This window comes from Micromys minutus (genome assembly GCF_963924665.1).
Source record: "Micromys minutus genome assembly, chromosome: 23".
Classification (NCBI taxonomy): domain Eukaryota; kingdom Metazoa; phylum Chordata; class Mammalia; order Rodentia; family Muridae; genus Micromys; species Micromys minutus.
In genome coordinates, this window is record NC_137958.1 from 39528464 (window position 1) to 39553664 (window position 25201).

Sequence of the window (25201 nt, forward strand, 5' to 3'; positions counted from 1 at the left end):
AGCACTCAGGAGGCAGAGGCAGGCTGATCTTTGTGAATCTGAAACCAGCCTGGTCTAAAAAGTGAGTTCCAGGACAGCCAGGGTGGTTACATAGAGAAAACCTGTCTTAAACAAAACAAAACAAAAACCAAAAAAGAAAAACCCAACCAGCCTAACAAGCAAACAAAAACAAAGCTGAAACTGATTCTAATAAGTGGTAAAAGCCAAATTGCAAAATTGCTGAGATTTACTATGAAAATGAATGTCCTAGCTATGAAACTCTGAGAGGTAATTTCCTATCACCCCTACACTGAAAACTCAAGTGATAAGTGTACAGGTAAGGTGAGACAAGCTTCAATTTTAGGTTTTGTTACTATCCAGTTTCAAACATGCAGGAGTCTTGAAACCTATTACTGCTTATGGATAAAAACATGGGGTAAATCTTTTATCTCATTCCATTTCACTTATTTTATAAATATGTAACTCATTTAAGATGTGAGATTTTAATTAACAACCAATGAATGATTGGTTTTAGACAGCACTGTTTTGATTTCATACCTGAGAATAAGTGAGCTGTCAGGTAATGAAGAATATGAAATCTTTAATACTGACTTTATGCTGAGTTAGGAATGTGCTCAAGATAGTACTTGGCTCAGATGTCACGCAAAGTCAGCCATCTGACCTGCCTAGCTCAACACTCCTTGTATCCTGGACCTTTTGCTAGGTCAGTGTTTACACATTTTTCAGGTCACAATCAGATCAAACCAAGGTTTAAAAGAACAGCAACAGAAAAAAATATAAGCAATGTACACCATGAAAAATTATCATTCAAATACCAGGGTGGTTTATATTTTGAGCATAATATGTGGATATTCTTTCAATTAATTGAAATGTAAATATTTTTGTATTCCTTCAAGAATAAAACTTGGCATGATCACCTTTATTTTAAGCATTCATGAAGCAGAACCAGCTAAATTTTTGTGAGTTCAAAGTCAGCTTAGTACACAGTGAATTCTAAACCAGCACTATATTGTTAGAGCCTGTCTCTAAAAGAGAAAACAAAAAGAAAACAAAAAAAAAAGGAGAGGAAGGAAAGAAAAACAAGAGACTAAAAAAAAAAAAAAAAGAGGTTGTTTCCAAATTTTTTTTACATTATTTATAGAAAATGGCTCTTAAATAATTAAATGAACAGATGATTACTGGGTATATTTAATTTTGACAATGTACATGAGGAAGGTTGAGATTAAATTGTGTAACATTTCAAATTGTTGCAGAATTGCTTAGAAAAGTAGCATTTCTACATTAAACTAGATTTGTCTGTTTGATTAGTAGGTCCTGTTGTTGAGATTCAGTATCACGTGTGTTTAACAAGATCAAGTGAAAGCCCGGCCTGAAATAAATTTCATTTTATTTCATTCATAAATCTTGTTAGAAATACTCTACTTAACAAAATTTGAATCTTGACTGAAATACTAAAGATAGTTTCAGACTTACAAGACAATATAGACATATAACACTAGTAGGAAAAATATAAATTCTAACTCTCTCTCTCCTTTCTCTGTCTCTCTGTCTCTGTCTCTGTCTCTGTCTCTCTCTGTCTCTCTCTCTCTCTCTCTCTCTCTCTCTCTCTCACACACACACACACCACACATGAATGATGAGTGTTATTTTAGTTGCTGGTTTTAATTAACATAACAATAAATATCGTTTGGCTGAATTTAAGCAAACACATAAATATCTAAAAGAGGCTGCAGACATTTGATTTATGGGGGCGAGAATTGCTAGAAAATCGAGTCATCTAGAATATTCTTTTCTGCAAAAATGTTACTATGGTTGTGTATATAAGACACTTTTTAAAAATGTAAATATTAAGAAATAATGTGGAAAGTAAAGCTGGATGAGATGGTACACAACTTTAATCCCAGCACTGGAAAAGCAGAGGGAGGTGGATCTCTGAATCCAAGGCCAGCCTGATCTATAGAGTGAGTTCCAGGGTAGGACACCCAGACCTACACAGTAAAACCTTGTCTTTAAAAACAAGTGGGTAGAACATAAAAATATCTAACTCCAACATGCTAATGTCAACCTGGCTTTTTTGTTTCCTTGGTTTGTTGATTGGTTGGATGGTTTTGTTTTCTTTGTTTGTTTGAGACAAGGTTTCTCTGGTTCAGTTTTGCTGTCCTCTAACACTCTCTGTAGACCTGATTGCCCTTGAACCAAGAGAGTTCTGCCCCTGCCTCCTGTGTGCTGGGATTAAAGGTGTGCACCACCACTACCACATATCACCTTGTCTTAATACGTTATGAAAGATATGAAGATTTCTACTAAACTTTACTTTTACTACGCTTGTGACTTATACTATCATGATGTATGCAAGTTATTTTTGTATGTATGCACATATGCATGCTGTGTGATTTTTGTATGCAAATGTGTGTGCAGGTGTGAATGCATATGTGTGTGTCTGAGCACATGTTTATACATGGAGGTCAAAGGGCTGTTTCTAGTGTCTTTGTGACTTTGTATCTTTCTTTGTAAAGACAGGGTATCTCATTGAACATGTTGTTCACTGATTGTTCTCTCTCTCTCTCTCTCTCTCTCTCTCTCTCTCTCTCTCTCTCTCTCTCTCTCTCTCTCTCTCTCTCATTTTGTGTATAAGGGTGGGTATCCATGTGGGTGTTTGTACCCATATGCACACTTGGAAACCAGAGGTGGATATCCAATACTGTGCACTATCAATCTCTAGAATATTCTCTTGAGAAAGATCTTTTGCTGCACCAGGAGCCATGCTAGTGACCAGGACTCCCAAGTCATTCCCGTCCCTACCTACCACAGTGCTGGGGTTACCTATATGGGTAGCCACACTGGGCTTTTGATGATGCTGGAGATTTGAAATTATGTTGTTATACTTACACAGCAAGCACTTGAGTGTTGTCCACTAAGCAGTCATCTTAGTCTACAGCTTGGCTTTTTACATGGAAGTTAAGATTCAAAAGTTCTCCTGCTCTTATGGCATGCACTTCATCAGTTGAGCTATCTCCTGAGGCCTTAAAAAATAAGTTAACATTAGAAAATAATTTCTGAAAATGGAAGAAAGGAAATTAAAGAGTTACTTATTTTAATGTAAAAAGTATAAGTTTCTTACAAGGACACCAACTGAAAATTGTGTGTTTACTTCAAGGTGGTAAAATATATACATGAATTATTAGATAGTAGGTAACTCCTTGCACAATTCTTGGTTCCCTGTATTTACTCCATAAACTCAGAATAAAGGATAAGATGATAATGATTAAATTGCTTTTCTGCTACATGACCTGCAGCTCACTCAGTAATTCATCTTTTTATTGACTTAAATCTTGAAGAAACATTTCCCCAATGTTTATTCCTAAGTGTTGCAGTGAATAGAAACCAGGTTCAAGTCATTATTTCAACAGAAGACTACCGCCCAACAGTCTGTTGACATAGACTTTTAAAGTCACATGCTTAATGGTGCATGTAAGAATGTATCTGCATCTTTGACATGGGCTGAGAGAAACCGAATCATCTTCTTTGAAGGGAAAAGTTGATTGTTAATCTTGAAACATCTAAGCCATTCCTTCTTATACGTTATAGCACTAATGTTCCAGCTAATTGAAAATCTCTTCTGAGTGAAGAGAACAGACAAAACAGTAGAACATTTAAATAGGGCCAGAGAAGAAGTGCTAAGAAGTAATCATACAGGAAATGACCTGAGAATAAGAGCCAGCTGCCACCTTGTACCAGGTTTTCAGTCATGTAAGTCTTCTATGTCACGGTATCCAACATTGTCCACCATGGGGCCCAGTGCCTCACACCATCAGTATTCTTTCTAAGGATTCTAAAATATAGTAAACATGGTTTGAGAATCCATGTGTTATTTTCCTTTAGGTGTTATTAGACCATTGGGTGCATAGAAGAGAGTGCACTTGTGGTATCTGTTACAGAAGGTGGAAAAAGCCACAGGGTGCATGTTTTAGCAGAAGGCAGGGTCTACAACAGGGAGCTGATTTTACAGCATGCATGAGTTGAAAGACCAGGCAAACTCACATAGTAATATTAAAAAAAAAAAAACAAAAAAAAAAAAACTGTGTTTGGGGACATAGGGTTCAGATGTCTAGATCAATTACTGCTCTAAAGTCTTTACCAAATACTAAATGCTAATATAAATTAATATAGTGTCAGCATGAGTTCGTCTCTTTTTTCAAATATTTATGAAAAACATTGAGATGAAAACTGAGTCCAGTTTTTTATTGTTTGTTTTTTTGACATTTCAATGTTTTCCACCCATCATGTATCGCAGAGCTCTAGAACCCTCAAATTAGCCAGCTTGGAAGACAGTGAACCTAACAGAACTTTGTGTTACACTGAGAAAAAATAACCTTGAGACTTTCAAACTTCATAAAACATTCTTAACTGTACAGATTGACTGTCCTGCGGTTTAATAACCATATACTGTTTTGTGCCTATTAAGAAGGGATTAAGCAATTGATGGCTGGAAAATTTTGTCTCAGAGGCAAGGCAATACTTTCTATGCTGAAATTCACCCTGAGTCTCTGGGCTCTGGGATCACTGTGAAACTTATTCCTGCCCCCACACCTGTGGCTCTGCTCTGAGCTGTGATCAGCATGTGTGTGGGATTGTTTCAGTACCCAGAGATAACTGTGACACACCAGTTGATTGGGTAGCTACTCTTTCTTACTCCTATTACCATGTGCCATTTCTATACTTGAAAAGAAACATAGCTTTATCTATATTTAACTGAGAAACAGTATATTAATAGTAAGCATGTTAGTTATCAAATATTTTTGAGGTCCTATTAAGAACCTAGTCCTTGAATTCTTTTTATGGCATGAAAATATCACTAAGTTCTATCAAAAGAATAGCATACCAAAATAGCTATGAAAATCATTCAAAAGGCAAGTGAATTACTTACATTAATCAAATATTAACAAAGCACATAAACTAAGTATCAGTAACATCACTAACTGCTGTAGTCTTGCAAAGTATTTTCATAGTAAATATACCAAGTATTATTGGTGAGTGGATGTACATTAGACTTCATTAGTACCATCTGTGACTCTTTAGACATTGATCTTACACATTAACACCTGCACATTGCACATAAGATTTTCATTAAAGGCAACCAAACTTCAATGTTACAATCAACAGGTCTTCAAGAACCTCATTACCCCATTGCAAACAAAGGGACCAGTTGTATTTACTGAACACATCCAGAGTCAAAGGAAAACTTGATGTTGTTTTTCAGGCAAACTCTCCAAGAGTGACACTGTCGAAATGAGAGAGAGTGAGAGAAGAGACAGATCAGTGGGGAGACAGAGAACAATGGCTCCATTAACAGACCAGTCTGCATAATTGCAGAAGCTAAGATACTATTCTTTAGGAAAAAGTGGTCTCGATAGTCAAGAAATAATGAAAAAAAAGGAGGAAGAGGCTATGGCCAAAGACCTCTCAGGGTATGGGGGAGAGGTGATTTTTCAATCTGTCTAAGAGAAGGGAAGAAGAGAACCTTGGGCATCTCCCCAGTGAGAGTATCTGTGTCTGTGCGAATAGCTAGAGAAGAGGCCAGAGCATGCATGGATATTTGCAACAGGACGGAAGAACCATAGAGCTACAAGGAAAACTGGCGAAGATGGTTGGTGAGACCAGGCAAGAGACAGAAGAAATGCGGTACTGCGGGGCCACCTTAAGGGCTGGGCTTTTGTTTGGTTTGGTTTTGCTTGGTTTTGTTTTGGCTCTAAGTATTGGAAAACATTCCTAGCAGCCATGGCTGAGAACAGATATGACTTCAGAGATCATCTGTGTCTACTCTGTGAAGAGTAAATCATAGAATCCAGTTCAGAGGGTAGCGGAAGAGACCATGGCACACTTGTAGCTGCCTAGGCTACAGTTAGGAGATGGGAAAGGGAGGCAGCAGTGTGGGATACAGAAGATATGTAGATGCTGAGAAGGAAAGAGCTTTGCTTATGAGGATCTGTATTAGGACACCCTACGAACTCAGACAAGTGTTTAAAAGTTATGGTCAGAAAAGACTCATGACTCTGAGTCAATGCAACCATTAAAGCAACAGTTAATAACTCTTATATGAAAAGTTTTCCTCTACAACAAAAATGATATATACCATTAGAAAATGACACTTCTTAACAAGAAAAAAATGAAGGTATTTGAAAATACCTTTAGAAAGCCAACTTTCCATGTCTTTTTTTCCCCCATTATCTCAGATTGTTCCCTTAAAGTATTAAGGATCCAAAATTACAAAATGATAGCTTTCCATAAACTCACAATATCTGAAATCTTCATATAGATGGCAATTTAGTGTTGCCACCAATAAGTATGATTTTGCAAAGAGTGAGAATTCTGGGCCAGTGTAAATTCTGGCTACTGGCTGTTTATTGTTTTCTGTAGAGAAGAGTGCTCACCCTCCATCCTCTGTTATATAGCTCTAGTGTTCCTTTCTGGTCCAGAAACTCTTCCCTGCACATCTTTTGACAGATGCCCATCACCACACAGGCCCTGGCACTGCTGCACTTTGGTTGAGTTGCTGGTTGACCCACACACCTCTATATTATGTTAGAGGGAGCACTACATAGTATTATAGAGCACAGAATTTGGATCTAAGGGCCACTGGAAGTTGGACCCTGTGCTCACCTGCGTATTATGAGTCCTAACCTCCAGTGAGGGTCACTGGATTCAGAAATACAAACCAAGTGCTAATGCATCAGAATATGTTGTGCACTCAATAAATAGCAGTAATCAAAATTACAGTTTCATTTTTTTTCTACAAGAATTTTATTTAGTCACTTTGACATTTTGTTAATAAAGTATTTTAAGAGAAAATTCATTCAAGTTAGTCTGCCTAGATTTATTTATTTATTTATTCGTAACTTTACCTACTTTTGTATGATCTTGATTATGGCTTCTCCCCTCCATTGCCCCCTAGTTCCTCAGTTCTTCTCCCCTCCACATCTACAAACTTTCTGTTTTTGATTGGAAAACAAACACGCATCTAAGGATTAATGATAAAATAAAACCAAGTTAAATAAGACAAAACAAAAAAAAATATCAGACTGGAAACAAGCAAACAACAGAAGAGAAAGAGATAAAGTACAGGAAACACATATAGTTGGACACACTCATTCACACGTAGGAAGCTCATAAAAGCACAAAACTAAAATCTATCACACACACACACACACAGAGACACACACACACACACAAACACACACACACACACACAAGGCCCTGACCCCAAAAGATGTGATTGAGTTTATTTAGCCATCTACTGCTGGGCATTTGGGTTGCCCTTAGGAATGGTTTGTTTCCCCTGTGAAAGTCCCTTTCAGGAAACTAATTTTTCATCTGCAACTGGTTTTATCAATTAGAAATAGGACTTGGGTTAGGAATGAGTAGCCTAAACTTAAACAGCAATTTTAATGGGTTTAAGTTTGTGAGCACCCACAATGTATGCATGCTTTTAAAACAACAGTCATTTAAGATATTTTGAAATATTTCTTCAAAATAAAGTAAAAATCAAAAGACCATGCTAAGCTTATGGGTACCACTCTTGTTTGCCAGGTAAACCCAAAGAATCTAAACCAGGAAATTGTTTAAAATGATATGTTGAGTTTTTTTTTTAATCAACCAGTAGTAACTAAAGAGATTTAGATATTATTTACTTAAATGAAACATGCAGGCAATCATATTGGTTTATTCAGGACTTAAGTTGAAATTGAGTTCAGTATTTGGCCTCTGTGAGAAAAACAATGGCCGGATAATTGGTAAATACCCCTCTCCCTCCCTCCCTCCCTCCCTCTCTGCCTCCCTTCTTTCCTCCCTCCCTTTCTCTCTATATCACTCTAGTTCTCTCCTTTTTCTCTCTTCCTCTCTCCCTCCCTCCCCTTCTCTCTCCCTCTCTTTCCTTCTCTTCTTCCCTCTCTCTCTCTCTCTCTCTCTCTCTCTCTTCTTATTGAGTGTTATTTTGTTTTGATCTATTTGTTTTTTATTTTAGTATATTAGTTACAAAGTTTTTTTCAGCTCATTAACACCTCTAATCAAGTTCTAATACCTAATTTATAAATATAAAATAAGTAGATTTTTTTTATATCAACCGTATAGTTCCCAAACCTGTTGTACCTCGGCACTGTTCTCAAATTATTGTTTTAAAATAAATAATGTATTCTGTGAGATTAAGAGACAAAACCTTGGTGGTTGAAGACTTTTTATCGTGTATTAATATTGGCGATATTGTTAATCCTTTCTAAAGCCTGTGAATATGTCACCGTGTTATATCAGTGGGACTTCCTTTCATGTTGCAGCTGGGTTAAGCCCTGCTGAGATTCAGCAGCTATGGAAAGAAGTGACTGGGGTCCACAGCATGGAAGACAATGGCATTAAGCATGGAGGGCTAGACCTCACAACGAACAATTCCTCCTCGTCTACCTCCTCCACCACTTCCAAAGCATCACCACCGATACCACATCATTCCATAGTGAATGGACAGTCTTCAGTACTGAACACAAGGAGGGACAGGTAAGTCTCCTCCACCATACCCTTTACTCATGTCTGATATTATCTCCATCACTGGCAAAACCAAAAAGGAACAGGGACAAAAAAAAAAAAAAAAAAAAAAAAGGATTTGGAGCAAGGGAAGAAGAAACTGCTACTGTTGGCCTTTTAAACTATAAAACGACTTCAAATGCCACCAGTCTACTAGATATAAATGGAGAACATGACTAAAGAAATTAAGTTTTACATGAATGTACAGGAATGAAGATATGGACATATTTTGATAAATAACATTATCAATTAACTCCGGTTATGAGTACGTTCACTAACCCCATTTTGCCACAACAAAGCAAGACAGCTCTGGTCATTTATAGTCTTGATCATGTTACATACAACTACTTTCTAACTCCTAAGCACACATTGAAATGTGAACTACGGAAGTATATATGATGCACATATTAGTTATCTTATTTATTTACATTTCAAATGTTATCTCCCTTCCATCTCCTCTCTCATCCCCCTGCTTTTATGAGGGCACTTCCCCACCCATCCATTCCTTCCTGCCTCGGTGCCCTGGCATTCCCCTACATGAGAACATTGAGCCTCTACAGGACCAAGGGCCTTTTCTCCCACTGATGCCAGAAAAATGCCATTCTCTGCTACATTTGCAGCTGGAGCCATGGGTCCCTCCATGTGTACTCTTTGGTTGGTGGTTTAGTCCCTGGGGACTTTGGGGGTTATGCTTGGTTGAAATTGTTATTTTTTCTATAGGGTTGGATACCCCTTCAGCTCCTTCAGTCCTTCCTTCAACTCCTGCATTGAGGTCCCCCCCCCCCCATGCACACATTTTTAATTATTTGAAATTTAAAAGAATTTTGCTTAAAGTGGATTACTGAAAATATTGAAATGAACGCACTTTGATGACTTATTAACAAAATTAACTGGGAATGGATACAGAAAAGTCATTGAACTTTTATGCCAACATTACATTGTGTGCAATAACTTCCCTCCTTGTGCTTTAGCTTAAAGTTCTGTTTTTTTTTAACTGATCTTCCATAAGAAACATCAGGTACTTTTTATAAATTAATTCTACATGCTTAGACACATCACTTCCAAGTCAGTTATTGTCAAATAACTTACATAAAGTGTATAATCTAAGAATTTCTAATACAGAAAAGTCATTTTTAAAATCTGAAGATTGGGTACAAAATTTTAGAATGAAATGGCTTACACACACAAACTGCTCTGTTCCCCAAAGAACATGTAGTGGATTGATGGAATTGTCATATAATATCATATTTGCCTAGCTCGAACAAATACATTGCCTTTTTTTTTTTTTTCAAAGAAACCAAAAAGTCATTACAGCACTGTTTTAAACAGAAGACCGACATGTGGCAATGTCCCTGGCATTTATCTGAGCGTATGTGGATGCTCATCTTAGTGTTATTACAGAATGCTATGCTTCTGGATGCTTTCATGCTGTTGTTTTAATTGAGATTAATTTGGTGATTATATACTTCAGAAATCTGTTAGTTTTCCTGGGATCTCTCTATCTGGTATAATACCCACTTATTAAAGGCCTACCATAATTATGTAAGGATATTGCTAATAAACACCATTCCAGAGCAGGATTTTTCAAATCAACTGTAGTACTAGGAATATGTGTGTGTGTGTGTGTGTGTGTGTGTGTGTGAGTGTGTGTGTGTGTGTGTGTGTGTGTGTGTGTAGAGAGAGAGATAGAGAGATGCTTTGCACATGAATATTAGCTTAAATAATCCTACTGTTCACACTGCATTTTAAAGAAGTATTTCAAACATATGATGACGACTTTCATAGAGCTTTCTTTAAAATCCGTTTTCCTACTCCACAACATAAGGCTACATATGCACACGTTTTTATTTAGAGGTAAAATGTTACAGTCAGGTCCTGTGGCAGGATTAGCATACGATATTACAGAGTCCCTCTTAGTCTTACATTCTTTATTAGCAGTCATCTTTGGCTCTATTTCTCCTCTAATTGGAACATCATCTAGCCTTGGCAGTTGAACTATTCAATAGAACGGTTAAATTTTTCTGACGGCACTGAGCTGAATTGACCTGTTTTGACCTGTTTGTCACTGATCGTAACCTGACAGGCGCTAGCAGCCTGCAAGGATTATGGCTTTCTGAGCTGAGTCTGACGTTGTGCTCCTTCTTTTGCTGCAGCTCTTCGCACGAGGAGACTGGGGCCTCCCACACGCTGTACGGCCATGGCGTTTGCAAGTGGCCCGGCTGTGAAAGCATATGTGAAGATTTTGGACAGTTTTTGAAGTAGGTTTTCGCTATTCTTGGGGAAGGAGAAACCGCTTTCATGGGAATCTGGGCACACTGTTGCAAAATAAACAGTAACTAGAGGAAGAATGGAAAGATGATCCTAGATCACACTGAGTTTTCAGTTTGTTTCAACAAGTGGAGGGGGGGGGATCAGGCTAAAAAAAATGTCTATAGGTCATATTTGTCCTTTTATGAAAGCATTGTGACAACTATTTGGAAGGCTTTGAATCCATGGAAATATGAGCTTGCCATGATTGTGATTTTAATCACAGTGAGACAGGTGTGTAAGAGAGCGTTCTCTGGAAATCGCAATCCTTTCTTGAATTTTTTTTCATAAAAATTTCATGTGAAATTTGAATCAGCATAAAATTTCCCTACGTGAAACAAAATAGACACAGCCTGTAGGTCTGTTTAAAGGGGCAGATTCTGTATATCCACTTCAGTAATGACATAATGGCATTTAATGACTGGGGTCAAAAATGGAAGTCGGTGGCGTGGAACACTTGTCACAGCAGCCACACCTCACTCATGTTGTCACCTTTGGCATTCATGGTGGTGTGTTTGGAAAGTAGATGATACAATTTCCCCATCATGAAACCGATCCTGTGCATCCTTTATACCTCCCTACAATATATTTTGTTTCAAGGCTTCTCGCAGGGCTCTCCTGCATAGGAGAACGTTCCCCTTTCACGGGTGATTTTCTGCTCACAGTATTGGTGCAGGGGAAATCTGAACAAGAGTGTGGCAGACAGGGCTTCTGAAGATGAGTGTCTTCCCAGGCTCAGCCTCTAGTGTTGTCATGGTGCAGCTAACAGGGTGAATGAACTGTTTCATGCTTCATCAACAATTAAGTTAATTAGCTCATTTGAAATTGCACTGCTTTGTTGCCAGGATGTTGGCAGAAACATCAAAAAGATGTGTTTACAAATGGCAGACCGACTGCAGAGTACGGAGCCGAAGTATCCCTAACAACGAGGCAAGCACTTGGTATCATAATACCTTAATAAATGATTACAGGAGGACTTCCATGAAGATATTTTTCATATAGTTTCAGACCAATTAAGAGAAAATTTGCTTCCCAGATCACAATGGCTCTTTAGAAATGGACATAATGAAAATTTACATGTCTGTTCCACCAAACCAACTGTGAGCTGCCATTTTTCTGGATGTGAAATTTATTATATTATTCTAAGCAGAGAGGGTATTTAAAAGATGTTAGGTAGCTTTGCTGAAGTTTCTACTACCAAAAAAAAGGCTAAAAAGATAGAGAAGTATAAATTATTTTAGCAATAATTCCATAATTTTTGTCTCAGTCATTATGGTACATTTGCTGTCAGTGAGATTCTTTCTCTAATTCTATGTCCCAGAAATGATAACTGAATTTATAAAACTACCTGCTAGTAGGTAATTTTCTTGCTCTAAATATTTTTTAAGTAAAATCTGGCTCATTTTCCTGAGGGAAAGTTCATTCCTCTCCTTCAGTATGGCTTCCTTTAAGACACGTGAGGACCATTTTTCATGCATCTCGGGTATTTAATTTATATCACTAGCTAGTGAATGAATACAGACTCTCTCATTTTATTCATGGTCTTTTCTCATGATCACAGTGTGTGTGTTTTGTTGTTTGTTTGTTTGTGTTTGTTTTTAATTGGAGGAATTGCATTTAAAAAGCATCTCCCTTCCACTGCATATCAACCCTAGGTTCAAAGACTGACAGTTTTCTATCCATCCATATCCTACTGATGACAGAGTAATGGGAGTAGTCTGCACAGTCTTCCTTCTACCGCATTTTAATATCATATGCTTTACATTTTCTAATTCAAAGACCCGTGAGAAGTTCTGTTCCTATTTAATGCCAATAGACTACGCTGAAATGAAAAATTAATTTGACATATTTCCTGAATCTGTAGTGAGGAATCTAAAAAGAAATAAAACATTTCGTTCCTTAAGTACTTTATTTATTCAAGAAAAAGTTGACTCAGCATCATATACATTTATGTCTCCCGGCACCAGATTATCATCCTCAGGAATTTAATTTTATCTATACACTAATTAACAAGTGGGGTATATTTTATATTGAATAGAAATGAAGACCAATGCAGAAATTGTGACAGCAGTAGAAGAAAACAAAGACATAAATCGAGGCTCAAGCTAACATTCTTCAGAAGAATTTTTTCAACTTCACAGGAAAGTGAGAATTGACAGAATTTAACTATTTTTTTTTCTGACCAGTAATTGAGGCTCTCACAAGATCACTAAGAGCACTTAGTACTACTTCTTCATTACTGTCTTCTAAATGTCAAAGTGTAATCACATCTGACAAAACTTTAGTGTAGTTTGACTGCAGAATTAATTACCATTCTGTTGCACCCAAGTCAGCTGGAATATAGATGTATTGGCTTTCAGAGCTTACGCCAAAAGGTTTAGAGTGGAGCATGCAGTGAGCAGACAAGTGATCCTGAACTTACCCACAGGGGTGCCAACATGGAGAGACACAGGGCCAGGACTGTCCAGTGCAAAAGCCAGGATGGGTAGCGTTAAAATTTCTGCACACCTATGAGCATTCTCAAGATTCATTAGCCAGTGGAAATGAATGAGTGGAGCCTGTGGCTCGTTGGTTCTTTAGGGCTTGATACTGCAGAAGGAGCAGCAGAAGAAGCAGTCGGAACCTCTTCGTTTATTTAGTGGAAATGTGTTTTCTTTCTCTTGCAGCTGGCTACCCTACAATGTATGTTCTTACCTGGTGTGCATTGTCTATTTTCTTTGTCTTTCGCTAGGCAGCAGGGCTACGAAATTATGACCTCAAGGAGGCATTCTTTGAACTTGTCAGACTGTTGTTTCTTTGGGTGACAGTGCCCATATCTTTCAAAACTAAGGCATCTCACGTAATCAGCTAAATGAATCGTGACAGCTAACATTTTGTATTTAAACTCCTGTCAATGCCTAAACATAAAAAGCTTGATGCAAAATAAATCAACTCCCAGTGATGTGCAAGGGAAACATTTTGTTCAAACGGTCTCTGAGACAATTGAATTTAAGCACATTCCCCCTTTTAGCTTATAAAATACTATAGCTTTAAATGAATTTGGAAAACAAATGTAGAGGTTAACATTGAATTGCTAATCTGCTGTGTGTATAGTTGAAGTATTCAGATGAATCCATAACCATAAAGGCTCTCATGGAAGGGAAGTGAGCATTAAACAAATAAATTGGAAAGATTCATACACACACACCCCTCTCATACTTTCTGTCTTCCTGAAATGTTTGCTTAATTGTTTTTAGTCTTTGGCTGATTGTTTATGGCCTGTTTGATTTTTTAGGGGTTTTTTGTTGTTTGTTTTTTTTTTTTTTTTTCTTTTCTGTGGTTCACACTACCTACCTAGCACACAGATTCGATGCAGTTCTGAAAGAACGTCAGTCGGCCACATCATTTATTCCATTTTGAAAACAAAAATCAATATAGCTATAAAGTGACCCATAAATTAGAAGTGGCTCCCACGATGTTTGCTCTGCGCTGCCTTTCTGAAGGCCCCCTTTGCATTTTTTTTTCTTCACCTCTCTGTTTGAACTGCAGTCTCCGTAAGAGGCTCATTAGGGGACATTAGGGACTGGAGCTAACCAGAATTCCAGAGCTTGCTTTGCTCTTATTAATGCATAGTAGAGTAGAATGCATTTAAATATTTCATAGGCATTCAGTAATTTGTGTGTAATCGCCTTGTTAGCAGACCAGTAGAAGTCGAACGGGCTTGTGAAATGCTGCTGGTGATTGTTGGGTAATTTACAGACCTTTGCCACTAGAAAGCATTACTGGTGGCTAGTATGAGGCTGTGAAATAAAACTAGCAATGAGTAAAACAAGAAAGTTAATAAAGGATTTCTAACAAGCATCTTCTGGGATAACAATCCCACTTGGTCCTTTATAAGGACTCATAATTTATGACACAGGCAATATATCAAATGCAGAAGATGGTATCATGGAGAATTCATATAAAAAGGGGTATTGGCAACATTAGTTTCAACTTCCTGCAAGGGACATGATTAAATGATTAATGAAATGTCCCTTTGCATATGCATTTTGAAACAGCAATTAGGCACTGACTACAAAAATCCACCGATCCTCTCATTTTTCAGTATTATCTCATCCCTGATTTATAAATCATAGAGAATTTTTGAACAGCAATATGTAGTACCTGAGATGGTTATAAAAACATAAAAGAGAATAATGTGAGCACAAAATAGTCATAAATACATAAATTCATAATTTAATGTTAATACTCAGCCTATTTATTTGGTCTTATTGATTTGTATTTATAGCTGACACTATTTCTGTACTTTGATTGGCATAATTAAGTAGGGGGAATGAATAGGTACCATTATTTTACATATCACTGGTAAACAATAGCAGGGAAAGAATAAGGGAGATGTGGCAGAGGTATGTATGTGTTTTTCAAGTTCTCAGTAATCCACTGGAGGCTGTTCTATAAATGATCATTGAAGGGCTGCAAGCTAGCCTATAATTACAGGAAAGAAAGTGGCAGCCGTGGCATTTCATAACTATGTGTCCTCGAAAAGTGCTTTGTGAGTTTGTCACCAATGATAATTTAGATAGAGGCTCATTACTGAACATCACAACACTTTAAAAACCTTTCGCCTTCATACAGGAGAATAAAGGACTATTTTAATGGCAAGGTTCTTTTGTGTTCTACTGAAAATTCAATCAAGACAAAACCTCATTGACTATTATTGTAGTCTCCAGTCTCTATTCTAATAAAAGCTGCAGAGATAAATTGAATAGGTCTCTAAGACCCAAGAATATAATGCAAACATATTGTACTTTTTTAAAAAGTTGTTTTAATATAAGATAATTATCACTAAGAAGTAAACAAGTATAAAAATTCTTTTTAAAAGATGGTTTCGTGCAAAAATACATGAGATACTGAATATACCTTTTCAGGTAAAATTGTATCATCTATTTATCTCCCAGATTCTATTTATATCCTAATCTTTATTTATAGCCTTTTAAAAATATGCACCTTTTAGGCTGATTGCAGGAAAAATTATGTGTGTTTTCCACAAGAGTTCCTGGTGGGGAAAAAAAAACTCACAAAAGTACAACCATACCAAACCATAGCAATGCAAGAAATTGTGCAAATTTTGTCAGGGTGATGCTTTTTTGATCCTTAAAATTTGGGGGACAACATATTGAAGAATGATTTTTAATGTCATCTTGTTTATTAGAAATTAGCAACATTTTACACCACTCAGTAGCCCTGGCATTTTATGACTTCTTCTCAGAGACCTTGGATGATTTTAGCTTTCATTCCGGCCAGGTTTTTAAGAGATCCTGCTGGAGCTCGGCCAGAGCAGACAGGAGCTGTGGGAAGGAACTCTTATGAGCTCTGGTCACACAACCCTAGCGTGACCTGATCTACCTCACTCTCTTCGTTCCCAGTTCATCTTCTACCAAGCCTGGCGAGGAAAGCAAAATAGGTGGAGGCTCTGTTGCTGTAGTCAGTGAGAAGGTGTAAAAACAAACTGGCCTAATTTATCAAAGTTGGAGTGGAAAGGAGCAAAAGGTTCTCATGGCTGAACCTAGATCTAATGAATAATCCACTTGTTTACAAGTTAGCTTGAGTCACTGGTACTTTAAGTCTTCATATTGTATTGCGAATACATCTGTCTAAGTGTTATTTTCTCCTTCATATGCATCAAAAAGCATAGGTAAAAAAGGAACACAATTGTTTCTTGAATTCAGCATGCTCAGAATTACAAAAAAAGCTTTAGAGGTATTTTAAATTTTATACAGACACACACATACACACACACACATATGTGAGTATATGAATTCACAATTATGTGTTGTTTTGAATAAATCTTTTCCCTTTCTGTGTCTCTTAAATTGCTGTCTTCATTTACCCATTGGTTAAGTAGACACACCAAAAGGAACTGAATTACCTGAAAAATACTTCTTAATTTGGGCAGTCACCAAATAAATAATGTATTATAAGTTAAATGCAAACATTTTTGGATATTAGCATGCTTATTGAAAGTGCTGCTGTATTTAATGTTTGGTACAGTAATATAACAAGTATTAGAGACATCTTCATTTTTTGGTACAGTAATATAACATGTATTGGAGACATCTTCATTTTTTGGTACAGTAATATAACATGTATTGGAGACATGTTCAGCCCTTGTGAATAATAATGTACACACATGTTAAGATTACAGGTTTGTCTTCCTTCACTGTGTTTATGTATGTCATATGAGTCTATGTACAAGAAACATGAATCTTATTCCTCTGAATTTTCAATATACTTTATGTATTAGTAACAGAAAACTACCATTAATTGTGGGCATGGACATTTCTATGGAAAACTCCCCTACCCTTGCATACTTCACACCACATCCAGGTGTGAGATATTTCTTACTAAAAACCAACATACAAACAACCTTTTTAATACAAATGAAGTAGAGAATTGCCTTTGTCTCTGTCTCTCTGTCCCTCTTTGTCTCTCTCTCTGTCTCTCTCCGTCTCTCTCTCTCTGTTTGTCTTTCTGTCTCTCTTTCACACACACTGTGTCTATCTCTGTCTCTGTTTCTCTCTGTCTCTCTCTCTGTGTGTGTGTCTTTCTGTCTCTCTGTAACACACAATCTGTCTCTCTTTCTGTCTCTGTCTCTGTCTCTCTCTCATACGCACATACACACACTAGCTTTTAGAAAGTAGAGGCTTAATGCATGGGAAATAATACATCATGACTTCTACTTGTACTCTGTCAGAGGATGGAGAAATGTTTTTGTAACAACAGAAGCTCAGAGACAATGATATTTTCTGCTACTTAAAGAGCCTTTTTGTATCACACAGCTAATTGTCACTAAACACTGAAGCACATTTGTCTTCTTTCTCTATGGCTTCCAGGCATTCAGCTTCCCCACTGCAGAGGAGTCTCCAAGTGCCCTGTAGAGGTGGTGCCTTTTCAGTCAGGCACCTATTGCTGGGCCAACATCACTTCTCATTCTTTTTTATGTCTTGTGTTTTATAGGCACCTTAACAATGAGCATGCATTGGATGACCGAAGCACTGCCCAGTGTCGAGTGCAAATGCAGGTCGTACAGCAATTAGAAATACAGGTTGGTCACATGCTCCGTGATGCGCACTCTCCCCAGAGATCTGGTGTGCCGCCCTGCGTACTGAGCAACTGGCTGGATCTTCCTATGTCATATTGTCTTGCTAACCCAATACTGGCTCAAAATGTGGAATTTAAGTAATTTTTAATGACAACAATTGATAATAGGGTAGATTTCTGTAAATTCTATATAAGTTGAACCCATATAAACTTCTGATCCTGTTGTATATATTCAGATATCCTCAAACTTCCTACTATAGATCTAGTACAGTAGACATAAATCCTCATAAGTTATGACAATGTTGTGCAGACAGTTTTTATACTAGCTAATCTGGATTCTCCTGTGCAACAAGATTGTACATCATAACAAAAGGGCCACTTTTTACAATAGGTGAGTGACCTGAAGAATAACTTGATATATGTGTATAAAGTACTCAGAGTTTAAGACCTACAATAATCAATTTGTCTTTGGCTAACAGTGCAAACAGAGTGCACACAGTGTTATACATACTGTAAAAATGCAATCAATGTATTTTTTTCAAACTTAAAAGTAAAACAGAGTTTTGCTAAAAATCAACAGAAATTGTAAGGCCTCAGAAAGCAATGTTAACACCCCAGATTTTCCTTTTGCTTGGGTTGGGCACTTCATTGGGGCTTCCTCTCCTGTGTCATCGCTACTTGTTTCTTTCTGCAAACTAACTTTTTGTTTTGTTTAATTAAACATTTAACTTGGCTTTTCTCCTCTTTTCTACACCTTACATTGTTTCCAAGCCTTCATGTTGTTTCTTTCCTCAGAGAAGGGAAAACCTTACAGAATTAAGTTACAAAATGACAAAGGATGTACAAAGGCACAGAAAGCTTTGGCTGCATAGATCTGTTTGCCATTGCTTAAATGCAGACTAAAACGGAAGTGGTCAGCTGATGATACGTCTGCACTGTTCTCTCTCTCTCTCTCTCTCTCTCTCTCTCTCTCTCTCTCTCTCTCTCTCTCTCTCTCTCTCTCTCTCTCTCTCTCTCTCTCTCTCTCTCTCTCTGTTGTGTCTGACTGATGGAAAAGTAAGGTCCGTCAGTTGTAATGAGACCCAGCGCAAGTGTAGATGCCGACTCGGTGACAGAGTTCAGCGTTTCACACTGCCTGGTCTCTGTCACTCTATTGAATTAGATTGATGATGGCAGATTGCAGGGGGCACTAACTGGACCTCGGTGGGAATGCATGAAGTCTGTAGACAATCCTGGCAGGCACTTCGCTTTGAGAACCCTTCACCCCTTCACAGCTGTCGGCACTAGTCCATTGCTAACAGTGTCCACAGGACTTTAAAGAGACACCATGGGCCTTCTAATTTATGGTTTCAGTAACTTGTTACTGTCGAAGCCACTGTGACCTCAATTCTCTTATTGACAAAAAGATGAAGTGTTATTTGTTTCCCTGACCTTTAACATAAGAAAAGCTACAAAAGTTTGCTCCTTCTCTAGCTCAAGTTGCGTTTCCTCCCAGCTAAGTTTCTCATCCCGGGCTTTTATATGCAGGAATCATTACTGGGAGACATGCTTGGTGATAAGATGTACCGCGGCAATAAAATAGCTGGATCAGTCATTTCTAAACCGCCTCTGATCTCACTCTTTCTTAACAGCTTTCTAAAGAACGCGAACGTCTTCAAGCGATGATGACCCACTTGCACATGCGACCCTCAGAGCCCAAACCATCTCCCAAACCTGTAAGTGCATATTGCTTTATAAACAGTAAATAGCTATCCCGATGTCACAGACTAAGAAAATGAGCCATTTAGGGACAGTTAGAAAACAATGACTGTGATGAAAAGCGCAGCAATAAAACGAAAGTAAAATGCAATCGCTTGTCAAATTGTATGTTTCTTCCAAAGTAATGCTATCTTTTACAAAATCCATCCAATCTACACTGTGGGTGATACTAAACAAGGTACACCCATCAGTGCGCAAATCACCATCTCCAGGCTGAAGCCGGGGGATAGCTTTCTGTGATAGGTTTACAGATATTAAAGGGAATCGGCCTTTGAGCACTCCCCCCACACACACACAAGAAGTCGGATCAGTACCAATCGAAAGTAGAAAGGTATGTGCTGGGCTCAGAAGACTTAGATCAATCACAAGAGACAGATGAATAGACTTTTTTTTTCTTATCAAATGTTTGGTCTAAAGTATCTTAGTGTTCTGTGGCCAGTTTTGTCTCATTTTGTTGATGGTTATTTCAGTCACGGTGCATTTCATACACGGGTATGTTTGGCTGCATAGTATATACCATCTGAACTTAACGAGCTTATCTCCAAAGGGTAATGATCTCTCATAGAAAACACAGTTTCTATAAAAGTACAGTTTCTCTTAAAAATGTGACACCTAAGCTTCACCTGATAGTGTAGTCAGATAGATAGACTATGAATAGACATAGAAAATGAATGTACTGTTCTCTCTCCTAGCTGATGTTTACACGCAACTTCAGTAATCAACAGAGAATCAACAGACTGATTTGTGACTTTAATGAAAGTTTGTGCTTTTTTTTTTTTTGCTAAGGTTCCCAGAGAGCCTAATGGTTAGGGATTGCCAGCTTCTTTCTCCCTGTACTACTTTGGCTATAAAAAGAATACTCAGTTTTGTAGTAGGGGAGGAAACAGAAAACCGAGTACATTGTCTGATTTTTCACTAGTGTCTCTGCATCTCTTGTTCATGAATACTTTTCCAAATGTGCATTTTTTGCAAAGATATTATATTTATTTAAAATCTGCTGAGGCATTTCTGCAAAGACATAGTAGCTTTTCCTTTGTACCATTTGGTGTAGGGCACCATAAACATATTTTTAATAGAAAGAAAGAGAAGGGTATCTTTGTGAATCTGACATGCATCATTCTAAAATATAGAATGCCTGCATTTTTAATTTTAAAAATAAACTTTTGGGAATCTTTTGATACAGCATTTATGACTTTCTTTTCAGTACGGATTTTTCCCCTCACAGCTTCTATAGTATAATGTCGATAATCACAAGACAGAATAATTGTCTCATAAATCCATCTGGAATCTGCAGCTTGTTCTTTTCCAATTAATTATTCAATCAGTAAATTTTTTAAAACTCCAGCAGCATGGTTACATCTACACTAATAAAGAATTTTCAGCCTATAATCCAAAACAGAACCTGAATGAATAATGTAATTGAAGTATTACATTACATAAACCACACATGAAAGAATTGCTAATTGCGTTTGATGGCGGGCAATTAATACAGAATCTTAGATGAGCGATTTAAAATGAGACCAGAGTTTAAAGTTCCCCTTGGAACTGGCGATATCTGAAGTGGGAATCTGCTCCTGGCCTCAAATTGGTTTGAAAGAAGAGTGGTCAATACTCACACCCCTCAAAAAGACCCTAAAATTTATACACTGTACAAAAGAAGCTTCAAAATTGATATGATAGTAGAGATTTATGGTTTCATGTGCAGTGGCTCAGTTGAGACGGCCCACACATTTGATAAATATTAATAGCATGAATTTATTACCAAGGAGAAATGAGCTCTGTTGGTTCATCACCGCACCCTTAACAGCTATCAGTACATGAACACAAGGTGCAACCGTACTGTCTATTATATGACCCCATTTACTCTCTGAATGGTACTTCATTAAATGGTACCTTTTGGCCATGCTATGGATGGATGAAAATCAAAGTTATCAAGGCTGCGAGTCCTGAATAATGAGTTTCACCCAACCTTGACTATATTCAGATGAGCTGGGCTACCTAAGTGCTCATCCTGGCTTTTACATGCTTCCCTTTAGTTAATAATAAATTCTATTTTATCGGTTTCTAAGTGCACGCCTACAAACACGGCATGCTCATTATTATAGGATGCAGAGTAAGTTATTGGAACGTTGTAAACACGAATGGTTCACATAGAAAAAAAAAGATGTACTTCCCCTGTTTTGATAACTTTTGATATGTTCAGTAAACGCAGGATCTTGTTGAGTATTCATCAGGAGAGATACTCCATCAGACTATGATTTGACATTTTTCTGGCTTTTACTTCTCCTGCTTTATGCTGGCTTACAATTTTTAAAGCAATGCTTGTGGCTTGGTGTCTATTATATGAGGGAGTTGTTCTGTTTCCCTTTTTAAAATGTGCAGAGAGGCAGCGTGGGTGATATGGTCTGAACATAATGCCAAGCAGACATTCTGTGTCATTGTAAAACCAAAACAACACATGTACACAGATGCACCTGGACCTTCCCCCATTCCTCAGCCACAGACAGATTCTGGCATATCATGGGGAAGCTTACAGCAGTGGCTTTGTAAATGTATTAAATGCAGCATTTAGTAGCATTATCTCAGCTTTTATTTATGTACGTAACAAAGAATTCCCAGCCCAGTCTGCTGGCTTAGAGTAGGAACAGAATAACAGTTTGTGGTTTATTGAGAACAGATGCACTTGGGGATGCCTTCAGGGTGCCAGTCGTTATTATTAAGACTGCTAACGTGCTTCTGCTGGCTGCTGCCCAAGAAAGAAGAACAATTAGCTGGCATATGTTAATTTTTGTTTCCCTAACAAATCTCTCTACTGACTAAATGTGTAAAACAAATCCACAAAGAAAGATCAATCAATGCTGTTCACATCATTTTCTCCCCATTAAAAAGAAAAAAAAAAAAAGGTTTATCTTAATAAGCGTATTTGGGATTTTTAAAAGGCAGGTGTTACAAAAATCATATAGGAAAGCTGCATGTTCACTGTTTAGCCACTCAGCAGCAAGTTTATGGAGAACCAGGGCAGAAAAATGAGTTTTCTTCCTTGGTTGTATAGATTACTATGTAAAATGAAGAAGGCTGTGTGTTAGCTCTGATAAATGCCATTTCAACATATAGGAGAAATCCTATGGGTTGGCCTGAATAGCAGTTTTGCTAATTGGATACTATTTATGACAAAGGATGTGTGATAAATATGGCAGAGGTGATATGAGTTTTTGATAATGAAGGGCAGGGCCTTTCTGAGGGGAATGCGAGGGGGGCACACTGTTAAGCAGCTTGCGGACATTCTCACCTTTTTTTCCCATTTTTTTTCCTACTCTGATACCCACTTTCCAGGGTACATCAGCATTAAGTGACACTGTAATCATAAATTGAAAATGATACTTCCAGAGGAATTGGCAAACTTGACATTTCATTATATTTGTTAACACACGCCACCAATGATTGTTAGTGAGGAAATTCCATTTCCCTCTCTCCATCTCCAATCAGATTTAATTTGAAAATTTTCAGCCTCCTCCGGCTAATTTGCAATTAAGACAATTTTGTTTGAATATGTAGTAATGTCATTACCATTCCACCAAATTAGCAAGGAGACTAAAGGTCAGCGTAAAATTTTCCAGCTGGCTGGAGCCTCTCAGCTGAGATTTGGGACCATGGGGGGGGGGGGGGGAATTCTGGCAGCCACAGAATAGCAAGTTCCTCTTACGTCCTATTGGTCCAAGCAACTGCGTTCTTCCTTGTTGCTGCTTCGATGGGGGTCTAGAACTGTTTAGCAACAGGGGCAGTCAATAACCAGCAAAAGACTTTCTATTTAAGGAAAGACACTTTGGCTCAAGTCTGGTAGAAGACAGAGTTAGGTAGTCCTGAGGACCACTGCAGTAGATTATTAGATAACCTCTAACAGCATTCTCTAATTAGAGTTCTTATGATACAATTTCATCCTGTAATTAGTTGAGATTGGCTGCTTCCTTTTGCGGCTTATTAGTGGCAACACAGCTGTAGAAGTGAATCCGCTCTCATTTGTCAAACCTTTTTAAGTCTTTTTCTCTTGTCTCTACTTTTTTCCCCCCTGCCCTTCTCGTGGGCCTTTGCAGCTAAATCTGGTATCTAGTGTCACCATGTCGAAGAACATGTTGGAGGCATCCCCACAGAGCTTACCTCAAACCCCTACCACACCAACGGCTCCAGTCACCCCGATTTCCCAGGGACCCTCAGTAATCACCCCAGCCAGTGTGCCCAATGTGGGAGCCATACGAAGGCGACATTCAGACAAATACAACATCCCTATGTCATCAGGTAGGACATGAATGCTCTAGAGATCTCTCACTTCGGGAGAGGAAAACTGCAGATGGAATGGTCACGAGCCATTCCAGAGCGCATGGAAACACAAGTCATGATTTATGGAGTGATAATTGTTTTATTCCGGGTAAACGCGAACGGAGGCGATTCCCTAAGCACCTCATGATGAATTGTTCTGAATGGTTGACGGGAAGGAGAGCTCTCCCCATTAGAGAAATTGAGAGATGCGTTGTCAGGATAGACCATATTATCACCTCAATTCAATGAGATCCTTTGATCTCTGAGGGAAGCCGAGAGCCATCCAACATCTGCAGGAAATGCTCTATGATAAGACCCATTGAAAAGGACGTGTACAGCGAGCATCATTGCGGTTGAGCCTCTGCGCAGATCTATCCGTCTTTAGCGAGTGCTACTTGGATGTGGTTGGACCAGGGCTCCTGATGCCTGCCTATCTATTTGCTTAAGAGCATCCCGAGCAGAAATGTCACGTGTTATAAAAAGTCATCTTCTCTCATGTCTTCCCCTTTTGCCCCCTCTCCCATTCCAGCAGCCCACCTTGGGGCATCTGGATAATAACAGTCACGCCCTGTAACTGGATCCCAGAGCCCTCTTCTTATAAAAAGTGGAGTTACTTACAACGTAGGGCTTAGGAGGGGCTAGGTCCTCCTTTGTTAGCTGGGCACAGATGCAGATGTCAAGAGTTGATCCTGTTCTACATTAAGAAGTATTAGAGGAGAAAAGTAAAGGTTATGGCAAGGGGCAAAAGTCCATGTAAGGACATGCCTAAACCACCCGCTTAAAAGAGGACCTGGCTGGTAGGGGGAACAAAATCCTCACACCAGCTGGTCCCCACTGCTCCTGAAGTACTGGGAACATGTAGGGGACGCCTCATTTGCACTTTGCGTCAGAAATGGCCTCTTTTATGTAATTCACTTCCACTGGCACGCTCTGCGCTTTCATGGCCAGTGGTTTCTCGCCAAATCACTTTACCAATACTAAGGAAAAGTATGAACAAAAAAAAAAAAAAATTTGATCCCGTTTCCCTTTGTTATCGGCAGAATTAACAGGTCTTCTTTCTGCTTCTTTATTTTTCTTATAGAGATCGCCCCAAACTACGAATTTTATAAAAACGCAGATGTTAGACCTCCCTTTACTTATGCAACTCTCATAAGGCAGGTAAGTAGGGGGAAAA

At 38.1% G+C, this 25201-nt stretch overlaps 1 protein-coding gene across 5 annotated transcripts in view; it reads left to right on the plus strand.

Annotated features, from left to right (window-relative positions):
- The window catches only part of FOXP2 (forkhead box P2), a gene marked incomplete at its 5' end in the record, with an annotated part of 236441 nt that overhangs the window by 182109 nt on the left and 29131 nt on the right, over nt 1-25201 (plus strand). For all 5 annotated transcript variants that reach the window (XM_080936451.1, XM_080936450.1, XM_080936452.1 and 2 more), the window contains 6 exons: nt 8328-8541; nt 10722-10826; nt 17872-17959; nt 19587-19670; nt 23805-24006; nt 25109-25185. In XM_080936451.1, coding sequence (XP_080792577.1) covers nt 8328-8541; nt 10722-10826; nt 17872-17959; nt 19587-19670; nt 23805-24006; nt 25109-25185 — 770 coding nt within the window. The remainder of the gene's footprint in view (nt 1-8327; nt 8542-10721; nt 10827-17871; nt 17960-19586; nt 19671-23804; nt 24007-25108; nt 25186-25201) is intronic.